Source organism: Hemibagrus wyckioides, linkage group LG22 (assembly GCF_019097595.1).
Source record: "Hemibagrus wyckioides isolate EC202008001 linkage group LG22, SWU_Hwy_1.0, whole genome shotgun sequence".
Classification (NCBI taxonomy): Eukaryota; Metazoa; Chordata; class Actinopteri; order Siluriformes; family Bagridae; genus Hemibagrus; species Hemibagrus wyckioides.
Genome location: NC_080731.1, coordinates 13,076,820 through 13,093,492, shown reverse-complemented (window position 1 = coordinate 13,093,492; position 16,673 = coordinate 13,076,820). Strand labels below are relative to the sequence as shown.

At 37.4% G+C, this 16,673-nt stretch overlaps 1 protein-coding gene across 1 annotated transcript; it reads right to left on the bottom strand.

Annotated features, from left to right (window-relative positions):
* Positions 1-234: 234 nt before the first annotated feature.
* Positions 235-15,718, bottom strand: LOC131342994 (aldehyde dehydrogenase, mitochondrial-like). The gene is made up of 13 exons (XM_058374320.1): positions 15,439-15,718; positions 12,949-13,053; positions 12,538-12,678; positions 10,960-11,039; positions 9,199-9,310; positions 7,000-7,128; positions 6,765-6,878; positions 6,322-6,424; positions 5,991-6,175; positions 2,219-2,383; positions 1,935-2,092; positions 959-1,073; positions 235-580 (listed from the first exon to the last, which is right to left on the bottom strand). Exons 1-13 carry the CDS (start codon positions 15,553-15,555, stop codon positions 548-550), a joined length of 1,557 nt encoding a protein of 518 aa, XP_058230303.1. The 5' UTR covers positions 15,556-15,718; the 3' UTR covers positions 235-547.
* Positions 15,719-16,673: the final 955 nt, after the last annotated feature.

The following is a 16,673-nucleotide window of genomic DNA, read 5'->3' as shown; positions in this document are numbered from 1 at the left end:
TATCCCTATTTACAATATGTACGTTAATATAATACCATGTGCAATATGGACTTAGTTCTCTAGCATCTTTTTTGTCCAGAATATTTCATTTATATTTATTTCTTTTGTGTAATCTGAAGCAGTCTCTGGCAAAAGAATTTCCTTCGGGATTAATAAAGTTCTATCTTATCATAAAAATGGAAATATATAATCACATTATACAAAACTACATGAAATCCAGATGACCACAGAAAAGAAGCTTTGAAGCATTTATTCCAGAAAACTGGGTTAGGGCATTACACCATTCCAATGCTTATGTAAAACAAAGTTGCATTTCTGAGACACTATCAAAATGGGGCAAAAGCAACAATGGATCAATTAGTATATTTTAGTAATCAGTATATTTTAAAATATAGGGTTTTAAGTGCCTCTGAACTCAAGATATAAAGGAAATAAGGTTTCTTGAAAAACATAGCTTTATACATCACTAAAAATTTCCTGTTCAAACTTGTCGGCTGTATTTTCTGCTCTGAGTCACTGGTTTCTTCAAAGGGATTGTCCAAACACCTTACGAATTTTTCTGGGGAATTTTAATTGTCACCTGTAGGACCAAAAATAACATCACAGATTAAGTTTTTTAATGAAAAAAAAAAAAAAAAAAGTGTCAAATCATATACCAATCTAAGATGTGAATGATGATTTGGATTGATGAAGACCAACAGATAATACAAATCAGTGGAGGTCATGCTATAGGCAGTTAGCCATGATCTCAAAAATACAGCTAGAGCTTTGTTGATAGAAATCACAGATTAATTTATCACCTTTAATATCTCAGAATATTTTTGCCAATCATAGATGTTTTAAGTTATTAGTAGTTCATGATTAATTCTGGCAAAGCTGTACCCTAAAACAGTCGTTTTTCCTCACATGCAGTTAGACAGTGTGATAGATTTCAGCAGGATGAGTTGTGCATGCTTACAGTTTTGACTTCAGTGTAGTTTTCCAGGCCATACTCTCCCATTTCACGTCCAGTTCCTGAGGCCTTGTAGCCACCAAATGGAGCCTGAACTCCAAACACATTGTAGCAGTTAATCCTGTGGATAGGAAAAATACAAAAATCTTACTGAATGGTATTAATACGTCACCTTCACCTGTCCCTAAATACTTCCTTCTATCAATCAATCCATCCCTCTATCCCGCTTATCCTACTGACAATGACAAGGCAGGGTACAATCACACACACACACACACAAACCAGACGATTTGGTGATGCCAATCAACCTACAATTCATGTCTTTAGAATTGGTGAGGAAACCAGGGTACCTGGACGAACAAATTTATTTGTAGACAAAATCCAGTATAATACACTTAGATTATTTACATGCTTCATTAAACTGAATTATGAAAAAGCAGTGATATTTTTATCTTTAAAACATTGTGCATTTTATAGTTTAATAAATAAAGAATAATTTATTGCTGCTTGTTTATGATGGTTTTTAATGCAAAACCTAAGCTTTAAAATGATTACACTATTAAATATGGGGATGCTAAACAGTACACTAAGCCTCTTGCCTGGAAAACACTTTGGTGGATATCTTTTTTTTTTTTAACTCAGGCCACAAGCATCTTCAGTACAGGATCCAGAGGCTATCCTGAGAACACTGAGAATGAGAAGGGAATACACCCTGGATTGGATACCAGTCCATCAGAAGGCAAATTGCACACACATTGAGATCAAGTGGCAAATTAAAACCAACAAGCCCCCTACCAGCATAACCTGGGAGGAAAGTGAAGAACCTGAAGGAAACCCACAGGGACATGGAGGAGAACAATGTGAAACCCCTTGAGTAAACAGTAAATATCAGTGATCTTTCCTGACTGTTCAGTGCAGGGTACTCATCCTGTGCAGCTAGAATTAAAACCCAACCCTTGGAGTAAAACTGTTATTGACATACCAGACAGTGCCAGCACGAAGACTGTTCGAGATGTACTGCGCTTTGCTGATATCTGTCGTGAAGACAGCAGCTGCCAGGCCATACTTGGTGTCATTGGCTCTCTCAATCACCTCTTCTATAGTTTTAAACTTCAGAATTTGCATAACTGGACCAAAGATCTAATAAAGAAGAAGCAAAATGTAATTGAAAGTTCAAGTTAAGTGAAGCACTGCAGATATTCAGCTAATAGTAAGTCAATGATGTAAGGGAACAATCGGGAAAGATGTTATTCGCTTCAGCTTTACCTCTTCACGGGCAATCGTCATGCCATCCTGGACATCCCCGAAGATGGTTGGCTGGATGAAGAACCCGCGGTCTGATGCCACATTGCCTCCACACATGAGCTTTGCTCCTTCACGTTTCCCACTGCTTATGTACCCCAGAATCTTCTGGTACTGCTCATCATCAATCTTTAGCCAAAAGAGCAAATAATACAATTAATAATAAACCTGAATGTACTATAGAATTCTACAATGAATATATATGGTCAGGTCCATAAATAGTTGGACATAGACAGTTTTTGTTATTTTAGATTTTAGCTCTGTATTCAAGTATTTGCATCCAAATTGGGTGAACAATGGAAGACTATCAGCCCTTCTTATAGTCCCCTCCCTTTATTATATTTCACGTGTGGTATTCACATTTCAAGGAATTCCTTTATAAGAGACCAGAGTTAATTGGAGAGATTAACAATCATGGTAACTGCCACTTTTAATAATTAGAAGGTCATAAATCATTTGCACTTAATGACTGCCTGAAGTCTGGGACCCACAGGCTTCACCAGACACTATGTTTTTTTTTTTCCCTGCTGAAGCTCTGCCAGGCCTTCACTTCCTACTTGTTGGGGCTTTAGCCTCTAGCAAGTGAAATGTAGCTCAACTGCATTCAGATCAGGTGACTGATTTGGCCATTGCAGAACATTCCACTGCCTTAAAGAAGAAGTTTCATTTTACTGTTGAAGTATGCTTCGGGCCATTTCCCATCTGCACTGTGAAGCATCCTTCAATGAGTTTGAAACATTTGGCTGAATCTGAGCAGTTGATATAGCCATATTCATCCTGCTGCTTTTGCCAGTAGTTACACCATCAAATACAAGAGAATCAGTTTCTTGATAGCCATAGATACACCTGCCATAAGTGGTATGCATCAAATCATCAGTCCGTTTGTCCGTCCTTCCATCCATCCTCTTCTCTTCCCATTATTCTGCTACAAGTTGAGCTTTGTCTTACTTATCCAAGGGATGTTGTTCCACTAATTCTTTTTATTGGTATCATGTGCAAGTCGCTTTTTTTTTAATTTTTTTTTTTTTTAACATAAACAAAAAAAAAAACAAACTCCCAGCCTGAGTCATGGCCCACATACACATTCATGTAGGTTGTAGAAGAAAAGAATCTAATATGGCAGAACCTGAAGGCATGTAAAATGTCAAAGAAAAGTTGCCATATATATATATATATATATATATATATATATATATATATATATTATACACATACACATACATATACATATATATATATACATACATATATATACACACACACACACACACACACACACACATATACACACAAACATATACAGGGTTGGACAATGAAACTGAAACGCCTGGTTTTAGACCACAATAATTCATTAGTATAGTGTAGGGCCTTTTGGCCTTTTTTTGGCCTTTTGCGGCCAATACAGCATCAGTTCGTCTTGGGAATGACAGATACAAGTCCTGCACAGTGGCCAGAGGGATTTTGAGCCATTCTTCTTGCAGAATAGTGGCCAGGTCAGTACGTGACGCTGATGGAGGAAAACGTTTCCTGACTCGCTCCTCCAAAACACCCCAAAGTGGCTCAATAATATTTAGATCTGGTGACTGTGCAGGCCATGGGAGATGTTCAACTTCACTTTCATGTTCATCAAACCACTCTGTCACCAGTCTTGCTGTGTGTATTGGTACATTATCATCCTGATACACGGCACCGCCTTCAGGATACAATGTTTGAACCATTGGGTGCACATGGTCCTCCAGAATGGTTCGGTAGTCCTTGGCAGTGACGCGCCCATCTAGCACAAGTATTGGGCCTAGGGAATGCCATGATATTGCAGTCCAAACCATCACTGATCCACCCCCATGCTTCACTCTGGGCATGCAACAGTCTGGGTGGTACGCTTCTTTTGGGCTTCTCCACACCGTAACTCTCCCGGATGTGGGAAAGACAGTGAAGGTGGACTCATCAGAGAACAATACATGTTTCACATTGTCCACAGCCCAAGATTTTTGCTGCTGGCACCATTGAAACCGACATTTGGCATTGGCACGAGTGACCAAAGGTTTGGCTATAGTAGCCCGGCCATGTACATTGACCCTGTGGAGCTCCCGACGGTCAGTTTTGGTGGAAACAGGAGAGTTGAGGTGCACATTTAATTCTGCAGTGAGTTGGGCAGTATTGGTTTTATGTTTTTTGGATACAATCCGGGTTAGTACCCGGACATCCCTTTCAGATAGCTTCCTCTTGCGTCCACAGTTACTCCTGTTGGCTGTGGTTCGTCCTTCTTGGTGGTATGCTAACATTACCCTGGATACCGTGGCTCTTGATACATCACAAAGACTTGCTTAGTTACAGATGCGCCAGCGAGACGTGCACCAACAATTTGTCCTCTTTTGAACTCTGATATGTCACCCATAATGTTGTGTGCATTGCAATATTTTAAGCAAAACTGTGCTATTACTCTGCTAATTAAACCTTCACACTCTGCTCTTACTGGTGGAATGTGCAATCAATGAAGATTGGCCACCAGGCTGGCCATGAAACCTCCAACACTAAATTGGCCAGTGTTTCAGTTTCATTGTCCAACCCCTGTATATGTGTGTGTGTGTGTAATATATATATATATATATATATATATATATATATATATATATATTACCAGTGTACCAGAGGACCAGTGTAGGAGAAAGCGAGGTCTGGCCAATAATGATGTAAAACTAATAACTTCCTTCTGCACAGAGTGCAACCGAGATGCCTCATCTGGAAGTCCAAAGATAGCAATCAATGGGCAGGGTTGCAAATGTATTCCCAGTATAGCAGACATTATACTAAAATATCAACATGACCAGAGGGTGTTCTTATTTTGGCCAGCTGTTGGGAAGGGTTTGAGAGAGGAAACGACTTCCGTCATCTAGCATAGTTTTTTTTGGGCCTTCTGGCATTCCAGATCAAATTTTATTTTTAAGAAAGTCCTAAACAGTTGACATGGCCACATCTTATGCTTTTAATATCTGCCTGACGGATGTGTTATTTGGCTTAATGGTTGCTTGCTTTACTGGTAATAACAGCTCTTGGGACTTCATATTAAGGGTTTATAGCAACAAATTCCAAATGGAAATGCTACACTTGGAATCAAATCTATACTTTTTTCTGCTTAATTAAAGTGGAATAATGAAGGAATAACATGGCCAAGGAACTTCTAAGTAACCAATTGTCCAATTACTTATGGTCCAGTAAAAAATATCCAAATATTTATGCACATGACTGTATGAGTGTGTACACAAATAGCTTTGCACATTTACACTCCAGTTCAGTTCAGTTCTAGGCATGTACTATAATTTTCAGCAAGTGTTAGACTCTAAAGAGTGAACATATCAATTAGTCAAACACTATATACAATAAAACGTAAAGAAAGTAAAGAATCTGCTGATGGCTAAATTCGAGTGCCAGTTTGCTTGCTCGTGTACAGTAGTGTCTTACAGTATTGAGCTGGACATATGCCAACAGGTCCTGGCTTGCCTGGAATCTTGATTATGCCTTATTCATGCACACACATCCCACTTACATGTTAGTATCTGGTGCGAATTTGATGTTCCAGAAACTTTGACTTTGAGGATTATCATCAATTTAGTGTGTCTGCCTCACAGCAAAATCACAGCTATGAAAAAAACATTCATAACCTACAACATCCCATTCTGCAAAGCAATGGATTTTATAGAAAAGTTTTCTACGGGTAAGGTGTGGCCCACATTCGTACCTGCGGTCCATGCTCAGTTTGAAGGTTAAAAGGATTTCCCACCACTCTCTTCTTTGCTTTTTCCACACTGCGCTCAACAAACTCGTTGTAGATGTTTTCCTGCACATAGGTACGGGAACCTGCACAGCAGCACTGACCCTGGTTGAAGAAAATGGCCATGTTGGCCTGGTCCACTGCTTGCTCCACTGTCAGAACAAGGAAACAATTACAACCAAATTTGTACATCTGTCTTGATATTAAGGCTAAATTCACAAAGCGCAAGCATTCTGCAACAAAGAACTTTATAGAATACTATAATTCTGAAAACTGTCTAAACAGGAAATGTACTCACTGTCCGCATCAGATAAAATAATGTTGGGACTCTTTCCTCCTAGTTCCAGAGTTACTTTCTTTAGGTTGCTGGTGCCAGATGCTTGCTGAATTAGGTGACCTACCTACAGAACATATACTGGAGTCAAATAATTTAGCAACATTTTTACACTTTATTAGTTTGAGACAAATGAGGATATGAAGCTTGCAGGCCAGAAGGAAGATAATACATGATGATAAATAAAACATACAAGTTTTGTTCTGGGGAGTTTCTTCTTTAATATTTCTGAAAGAAGACTTCAGTCACTGTCAGTGTTTAGAGTTGAGAAGTCTTCATGAATGGGAACTTTCAACTTCATTACATAACATTAAATACTCCTAACCATTAACTGAATCTGGTAAAAATGCATATTCCTAGTTGCCATGTAATGTCCACATTTAATTCCATAAAATCTATAGTGTTACCTCAGTGGAACCAGTGAAGGCAATTTTATCCACATCAGCATGAGAAGCGATGGCTGCTCCAGCTGTAGGACCCATTCCAGGGATGATGTTCACGACACCAGGAGGGAAACCCACCTAAAGGTAACAGATTAAGAAAGATTTATACAAAATATTATATACATGTTTACTTTATTTATTACATTTAAATGAGATGCAAATATCATGGCCTATTTAGGCCTATAGGGGCAGCTCAGACCTCCTTGATCAGGCTGGCCACGTAGAGCGCAGTGAGAGGTGTCTGCTCTGCCACCTTCATCACTATGGTGTTGCCTGTAGCCAGAGCAGGTCCCAGTTTCCATGCCTGCATCAGCAGTGGGAAATTCCACTGGCAAATAAAAGGACAAAGATTCTATCATTACACATGTGAGATGAATTCCAAAAAGGAAATCTATATAGATTTATCTAAGCCATTATCTGTGTTAAAAATGGAACTGATATCTCTACACTGCTCTGAGAATGAGAAGTGTGTAGCTGTGTAATATAACTGTCTGAAACAGTCAGTTATTGCTAAACTGCACACATGCCAAACAGTGAAATGCCAAATTTTCTCAAATCTAGTTCCATATCACACTTCTGTAAGCCTTGAACAAAAGAACTAACATATAGTCTTCAAAAATAAGGATTTCTAAGAAGGGAAACAAATGAATAATGAAATAAAATACTGAAATGTTTACACTACACAGCAAGATTAAAATGGTGAATGCAGTTAAATGTTCTAACCCATTAATGTGTATTTTATAATCTCACCATAAAGAGCAACCTGAAATTCCAGAATACCTACATCCAACACCTTTTCTTTCTTTTTACAATGTGTGGTTTTCACTGGTCTCCTTCATGAAAGATCACTTTTACACAGCAGCTGCTACTGCTAAATACATTCACACAGTTCAGTGCACTCTTTATGATAAAATGAGGGAAAAAAGGTCCTTTCAAATAGATCCTTTTATCATGCAAGTAGTGTTTGTATCCTCAGAAATTAGGATAAAATTCTATTAAGAATGAAAATGCTTCGCCGCCCCCCTCCACCTCTTTGTCAGCCCCGGGTCAAGAACCGCTGCTCTAAATGGCAATAATTGCCTTTTCTAATTCTTCCTGACATTTCTGTTCCAACTACTGTTAGAAACTTACACACTGCCTTCCTCATATGACGTCTGGGTCATGGAAAAACTAATTTCTTTTAGTCTTTCTTAAAATATAACCTGTTTCTCTTATGGAAGGACATTTTCCTTTATTTTCCCAGTAACAAAATTGACTATAAATGTAAAGATATGGATTCAGAAAGTATTTTAGTATTTTACTGGATAATTTATACATTTACTTTACCATGTTGTGGATTAAATTACTATTTAATTGTCATAAATCTACACTTAACTTTTTTTTCCATTTAATTTCATTGTCTATACCGCTTATCCGATCTATCCTCAGGCGTCATCGGGCATCAAGACAGGATGCACCCTGGGCGGAGTGCCAACCCATCGCAGGGCACACACACACACTCATTCACTCACACAGTCACACACTACAATTTAGAGACTGTGGGCAGAAACCGGAGCACCCGGAGGAAACCCACTACACTTAACTTCACTTACACAAATCTACACTGACTTAAAAATTGAAAACTGAAATCTCTTTTTAGCCTTAGTGTCCAACACTACTTCCTGACCTGTTTTTCTTTTGAATAAATGGGCAGAAATATGTCCTATAGACATGCTCCAAAATCTTTCCCAGAGGAGTGAAGGCTGTTACAGTGTCTAAAATACCCAAGTCTGCTAAATCTCCCCAAACCACGTGGTCTGATGAGACCAAGGCAGAAACTTTAGGTTACAATTTTAATAAATATGTTCAGTGCAAAAACAATGCAGCTTATCACCGAAAGAACAGCAGCTTTCATGCAAGGACACACATATTTCTTTATTTATTTATTTGCCGCTATCAAACAAATAACCATGTGTTGATTAAACTAATAAACTCTACAATAAACGGTGTGCTTTTTTACACAAACATACCCTCCACACATCACTGCCAAAATTACTGCAACACAAACATGTTGCTAAATTTATCCACTAATTTATCCACAGTAAGTCTAGCTCTAGTATACACAACACGGCCTTTTCCACTTCAAGACAGAGCCCTGAAATAAGTCCAGTCACTGTTTATTAAACATATCTCTGGCTCAGAACTGCAACATTTCCACTCATTCATCAGCTTTCAACAGCAAACCAGCCAATCTGTCCTCAACACTAATGAAAATCTCTTTCTAAAAGCTATAGCATACATCCAAACCTTATTACAGATGGATTTTTAAATTTTTTAATTTATTATATTATTTAAAAAAAATTAAACAAATAAATATAAAATAAAATTAAACCAGAAGACAAATAAAACAAATACTTACAGGAATAATCTGGCCACACACTCCAATAGGCTCATGTCTAGTATAGCAGAAATAATCCCCATCGATTGGAATGGTCTTACCCTCCCATTTATCAGCCCAGCCAGCATAATACCTGCAGAAACAAAACAAAATCCAGACAGTGCACACAGGAAAAGCCTGGTCTTAACAGATCATTTCAACAGGTCATCATTTTAGAAACTAAAGAATGATAAAAATTCTAACAAAAACATATATAAGCAAATGTATTTGCTTGATGCTTACACATTCTACAATGTTATGCAATTTAGACTTTAGTTTCTTCTACAGGCAAATATCTGCAAGGCACATTATTCCATTTGTTGACGTTTCTGGCTTTAAAGGGAATTAATTATATTCATGTGATTCAGATTATTTTCCATTATCCAGGTCATATGAAGAAGGAGAAAAAGAAAAGAGAAAGAAAAAAAGGACAATTTATTTGCTACAGAATCATTATAGTAGTGGGAATACATAACTGCTAAACTGGTAAACACCCTCTTTACATTTAATGTTTATCACATGAGCATGGTTTTTGTCTTATACAATAGACATTTTAAATACTTCATGAAATGATAGGACCCACGGACCAACAGGTTTGGATAACGTTCACATCAACCATTAAAACAGTGGAAAAATGTGATCTCAGTGATTTTGACCATGGCATTCTTGTTGTTTTCTATAACTGCTCTCCTGGGTCTTTTATGCACAGGGGTCAAATGGTGCAATAAAGAAGCTGAAGGAAATGCCTTGTTAATGGGAGAGACCAAAAGAAAATGGCCAGACTGGTTCAGGCAGACAGAAAGGCTGCAGTAACACAGATAGCCACTCTGTACAGTTGTGTTGACCAGAAAATCTCACACTGTGAAACCTGGTGATGAGCTACAGCAGCAGAAGGCCATGTCAGTTTCCACTTCTGTCAGCCAAGAACAAAAAAATGGAGGCTTCAGTGGGCAAGGCTCTGCAAAACTGGACTGCTGGCTCTGCAAAGCCTGGTATGATTGCAGATTTCTCATGAGGTGCACAGAAGGTAGTCACAATTAGTTGCCAGTTGCATGAATCCATGGACCCAAGTCAAAAGTGGCAAAAGTCCAGGCAGGTGGATGTGGTGTAATGGTGTGGTGAATGTGTTCCTAACACACTTTGAGCCTGTTAATCCCCAAATAATCATGCATTACAGCATATTTGAGCATTGTTGTTGATTATGTGCATCCCTTCATAGCCACAATTTACACTTCTAATGGCTACTTCCAGCACAGTAACACACCATGTCACAAATCAAAACTCGTCTCAAACTGTGGCCAGTGGTCACCAGATCTGAATCAAAACAGAACACCTTTGGGATGTGATCGAACAAGAGATGAAAGTGTACCTGAAATGTGTGATGCAATCATGTCAACATGGACCAGAATCTCAAAGGAATGTTTCCAACATGCTGTGGAATCCATAACTAGGCTATTTTGAGTCAAAAGAGGCCCTACCCAGTATTAGTGTTCCTAATAAAGTCTTTGGTAAGTGTATATCTGAACAAAGCTTGTAGCTGGCAAGTCATTTCATATGAAGGCACAACAGGAAGTCATTGATATTTTAGATTTGATGCTAGATTTTACGTTGTTCTCCACTGATGCTCCTGTTCAGCCAAGACCATGAAGCACCAGAAAAGCTGAGACATTAATATTTTTTTCTATAATACTACTAAGCACTCCAGTTCATCAGTCAAAATTATTCTAAATTTCTAAATCTCACCTCAATGTTTTGACCACCATGGGCAAATCAACACTGTAGGACACAGCATATGGCTTTCCATTGTCCAAAGTTTCCAGCTCCTGAAATTCAAACAGCAGAAATATATTACATGCAATCTAAAAAAACTGGGTTTGGATTTTGACTGAAAGATGTATCTATATATCTACATCTATATCTAACACTATATTTTGTACTGTATACTATAAAGTTATTGCATATTTATGTTTATAATTACAAAATAATTCTTAGGTCCAAGTCTGTGAAAAGTTCATTCTCAAACAGTGCAACATTTTGGCAGAAGTTAACTGCTGTGTTTGTCTAATGTACTCATTAATAATCGCACTGTAATGGCTTGTGATTCACTCATAAGCTTTTTATATCCTTTAGCAATAAGTTATACGCTAATAAAGGTCACACCCAGGTTATATAACAAAAATGGTAACATTTCCCAAGCATATTTTCAATTGGCAAGATTGCTAAAAAAGTCATTATCAGGTACTTCAGCACTGATAAGGTTTAATATTAATCTTTTGCAATTCCAATATTAAAAAACTATTCGTAGTTGAAGCAAAGTCACAATGACTCAGCAGTTTCAAGCTCTATAACTCGTTCCCATTTGCACATGCATGCACTGGCCAAATGCAACTTGATAGTGTGCAGAAGGGAAAACTGACACACAGATTCTCAACAGGAGCTAGTACACTGTCCTTTTTTATTTCATTACAGAGCAATAAACAGCAGTCCCCAGTTTCACATCATTTCAAAAAAAGATCTAACTGCTATTGTTTCCCAGCTATGACTATAAGCAGTTTCTTGTTTGTGAATTAAACAAAATCTAGCACTTTGCATGCAATCCAGCACAGCAATTATAGAAAATGTTGCCATAAACCAGGGGCCTTCAATTAAAATATGTAAAAAAGTCCATAAAATTACCCGCTTACAAGTCAATAAGAGCACCAAACATGATTGACTAGTGACAAAACTTACTGTTTAATACTTGATCTTTCATAATTATGGTTACAATAGGACAATATTAAGAGTTATGTTGTGTTTTATAGTGGTGCTTGATGTTACCAGGTTTGTCTCGTGCTACAGACTCAAGGTCTATTTTGATTTTAAAGCTGAGAGAATAAGCACACGCCTCTGTGTCCATTCATCTTTAACACACATCCAGTATAAATGTTATTTAATCAGCCGTCTTGTCATGTCCCTAATTAAATTAGACAGCGTAACGAAAACAACAACAAAAAACAAAAGCCTATGAAAATTGTCTTAACCATTGTAGCTGGTCTCTGGGGAAATAAGCTGACTGCAACTAAATAATTTACATAAATATGAAAAGCCACAGAGCTGGTACAGGGCTGTACTGTTTCATGGTTACAAAGCTAGAGATGATTAACTACAGACAGTTTTTTCTTTCCATCAGACTCTACTTATGTTTTATCCATGTATTGGTTCAGTCATTTAAAAACTTTAATGAGTTTGCATCTTGACCAAAGGCGAAGTTTTACAACCCATGACCAGCATGAGTTCAAGCACACGGTCACATCATAACTGGATAAAGTGGTCGTCACTCACGGCCAGGTAGGCAGAGTCCCTCTCGATGCAATCAGCAAGGCGGTGCAAGAGGAGTCCACGTTGAGATGCATCCATGCGCCGCCATGGAGACCCAAGTCTAAAAGCATCCTTCGCAGCTTTCACAGCTTTATCCACATCTGCCTAAGAGTATAAAACAGAGAGATGAGTGAGACAATATGAGAACACTATCTCACCTATAAAGTTTTATGGGAAGGAATAAAAACCAAAAAATAAAAATCCAAAAACAGTGTTGCCAAGAACTTTGTCAGGTGCTCTGCAATCATTAGATCATTAAGTGCAATAAAAATAAAATATAAGAAAACAAGGAGGGTGTGAACATATTTATTTGTATTTGTAAATTGCAAGCAAGTCAAGGCAAATGCAGTTATGCACAAACACACACTCGCCTACCTTATTACCCTCGGCAACCTGGCAGATGACTTCACCAGTGGCAGGATTGACAGTTGGAAAGGTTTTCTTGCTCTCGGCATCATGCCACTCATTGTTGATGAAGAGCTGAAAGAAAGTAATCTCAGAATATAAAACACAATTCAATACATATTCAAAATTCTGTTTTCAACTTTCAAAAAAAAAAAAGGTTAAAACATTATTACATTAACACTAACAGTAACATTTAATTACTATTACTATTTTATTCATCTAAACAGTTGAATTGACTGATCCAAAATAAAATATGCACAGTGTCTTAAATATTTTTCACTCCACAAGGTTAAGATGTCATATGGATTGAAAGTAAAAATAGTTACAAACAAATAATAGTTGCTCAGCAAAAGCATACTGTTTTAAAGCAATATGTCTGACTAATCACGATGAGCTGAATTACACTACATGGCCAAAAGTATGTGAACATCAGCATCAAACCCCTATGTGCTTGTTGAACATCCCATTCCAAACCCATGGACATTAATATAGAAATGTAAAACTTTGCTGTTATAATAAGCTCCACTTTTCTGCTAAGGATTTCCACTAGATATTGGAGTATGACAGTGGGGATTTAGTTTCATTCAGCTACAAGAGCATTAAGTGAGATTAGCAACTGATGCTGTGTGAGGAAGGAGATCTGGGTTGCTGTGGGTTTTCCAGTTCAAGGTGTTCAGTGAGTTTGAGGTCAGGTGTCTATGCAGGACACTCAAGTTCTTTCACATGAACCTTAGCAAACTGCATCATCGTGCTGGAACAGGTTTGGACCAGTTAGGTCCAGTGAAGGGAAATTGTAATGCTACAACATACAGAGACGTCCTAAACGATAGTGTGCTCCCGTTATTTTTGTCAACAGTTTGGAGAAGAACCACATATAGATGCGATGGTCAGGTGTTCACAAATTCAGCCATACTGTGCATTTCCAAACCAATAGGTAATGAATAGAGTTGTATTATATTTTAGATTTATTTTTAAACAATAAACATTACTGTTCTGAGACCATGAATTTTTTGTTATTTTCTGGTTCAAATAAAATTCATTAAAAATCTTTAACAGTGCTAAATTGAGAGGATTTGTATTTTCTAAATGCACAGTACTGCACAATTTGCTTTGGAACAATATATTTATCTGATTAGCATATTTGGGTTTTTTTTTTTTAGTAATAGATCACTAATCACTAAGAAGAAGGTTCACAGTAATTTGATCAACATACTTGAACATGTCGACATATTTTCAAACAATTACAAAATTTAAGAAAAATATATCATGTCCAAACTAACAAGTGCCAGGAAAACTATTACTGTTACATGTGCAGGAATGCAAAAAAAAAAATCCGATATAATAATATAATAATAATATAATATAATATAATATAATATAATATAATATAATATAATATAATATAATATAATATAATATAATATAATATATCCATCGTCTATAACCGCTTTATTCCTAATTAGGGTCAACGGGGGTCTGCTGGAGCCTATCCCAGCACACATTGGGCGAAAGGCAGGGATACACCTTGGACAGGTTGCTAGTCCATCACAGGGCCACATATCCATATATCCTATGGGTAATTTAGGATTACCTACCTAATGTACATGTTTTTGGACTGTGCGAGGAAACCGGAGTAAACCCACGCAGGCATGGGGAGAGCATGCACACAAAGGCCCCTGCCTGTTCGAACCCAGGATACGAACCCAGGACCTTCTTGGTGTGAAGCAACAGTGCTAACCACTAATCCATAATATAATATACTATACTATAATATAATATAATATAATATAATATAATATAATATATTATATAATATAGTATAATATAGTATAATATAATAGCGACGACTAGCTCTCCCTCTAATCTGATTTTCTAATTCCTTAAGAGTTAATTATTAATTATTATTATTATTAATTATACATTATTATTATTATTATTATTATTATTAATTATTATTTAAACCCATCACATTTTCATTCCAAACATTAAGCTAAACTGCAGATGACTTCTTGTTTTTGAGAGCTGTGTAGGCAGTGATCAGATGGAGTTGCAGGCATTTCACAGCTCCCCTGCTGTAAAAACTCAGGTGTCTCACAGTCGACGGTCAGTCATCACAGTGGACCAGAAACACGCGAGTATATCTGTGGAAATGTCAGGTCTGAATCTAGATCTGACCAAAGGCTTAAAAATGAATCTTCTTTTGATGACAAATTCGGAGAGTGAAACTAACTTTTTCGCATTCCCTAGCTGTTTGTTGGTGCGATCCAAGACTATAGGAACTTGTGTGTACAGTACAGTAGAGTACAGAAGCAGGAAGTAGTGTGAACAGAGCAGGCGTAGAGAACATGTTAAATAGTGCAGATTCATGAACAAGTGTGAAGTTTTACCTAAAATGTACAGAAGAAAATATTGGTATTTCGGCGTCATGCTTAAATCCTCATGACTTCTTTGGCACTGTACCTTGTTGTAGTGGACCTCGGGCTCAGGATTCGGTGCAGGAATTGCTGCAGCGGAAAACCTGCACGCGGAGATGCGGGAGAAATGCGGGACGCCTCGTGTGAACGCGGTGCGGAGCATGGCGAATTCACGCAACTTGGAGCTTCTCAGCTATAAACTCTGCAAACCAGCCAACAGAAGCGTTCGGGGCGCGTTGTTTTTCACCCAGCAGCAACAAGACCCTCCTCCATGCACTGATGGACAGGTTTATAACTGTAAATCACTGACCATCCACCAATCCTAGTTCATTAGGCGGACTTTGTTTGCTTGCCCCAAACTAGCCAATCAGGATCCAGGAAACAGGATCGCCAGGTTCTGCTGCACAAGAGGCGGGATTTGGGGAGCGCAGGTTGTACAATGTACTGAATGTACTGGGAAGTCGTAATTACGACGACGTCATCCTCTATTAACATACAGCAAGGCTTTTAACTGTACTTTTAGGAAACTAGAAGAAATGAAATGTGCTTCTGAGACAAGCAAACATTAAACTCCAACAGATTTACCCTTGCATTGACCAACGTTCATTGCATACTAGATGCGTATTAGGTCTTCTTAAAAATAAATGCAATGAAATCCCTAATCTGAACTATATCAACAATACAATTTTTATTGGTAATATTAATATAAAAAAACCCCAACAAACCAAATATATACATTAGAAATGTAGTAAATGTTACATATCCTCCAGCTCGATTTTTCTGGTCATCAATATTTGGAGACGTAAATTGCTGTGAGGCTTGGGGAATGGTCGATAAATTCTTCGTTAATAATAAAGTAAAGGAGGTTTCGTATAAAATATAGCATAGGATTTATCCAGTGAAACGTTTATTGGAAGGTTTTTAAACTGAATATTGACTAGAATTTTATTACAAGAAAACTTAATACAGTTGTTAAACTGGGTGGGTCTGAGATAATGATATATGTTAATGATGATGGGATAGAAAAAGATAAAGCATATATTATTCAATTACTAGTTGTAATGGGGGAAGTTTCATATACACAAAATGAAGTGGTCAGGGGGGTAAACCAAATTTCTTTCATTTTATGAATAAATTTAAACAATACTGCAATATGGTATATAATTGTAAAGCAAAAAAGCTCTTAGGACTTATTTACAATTATTTGCAAAATTGAAAGAGACAAGTAAACTGTACTGTCTTTATAATATTTTATGTTGTTGTTTTCTTTATTTCTCTGGC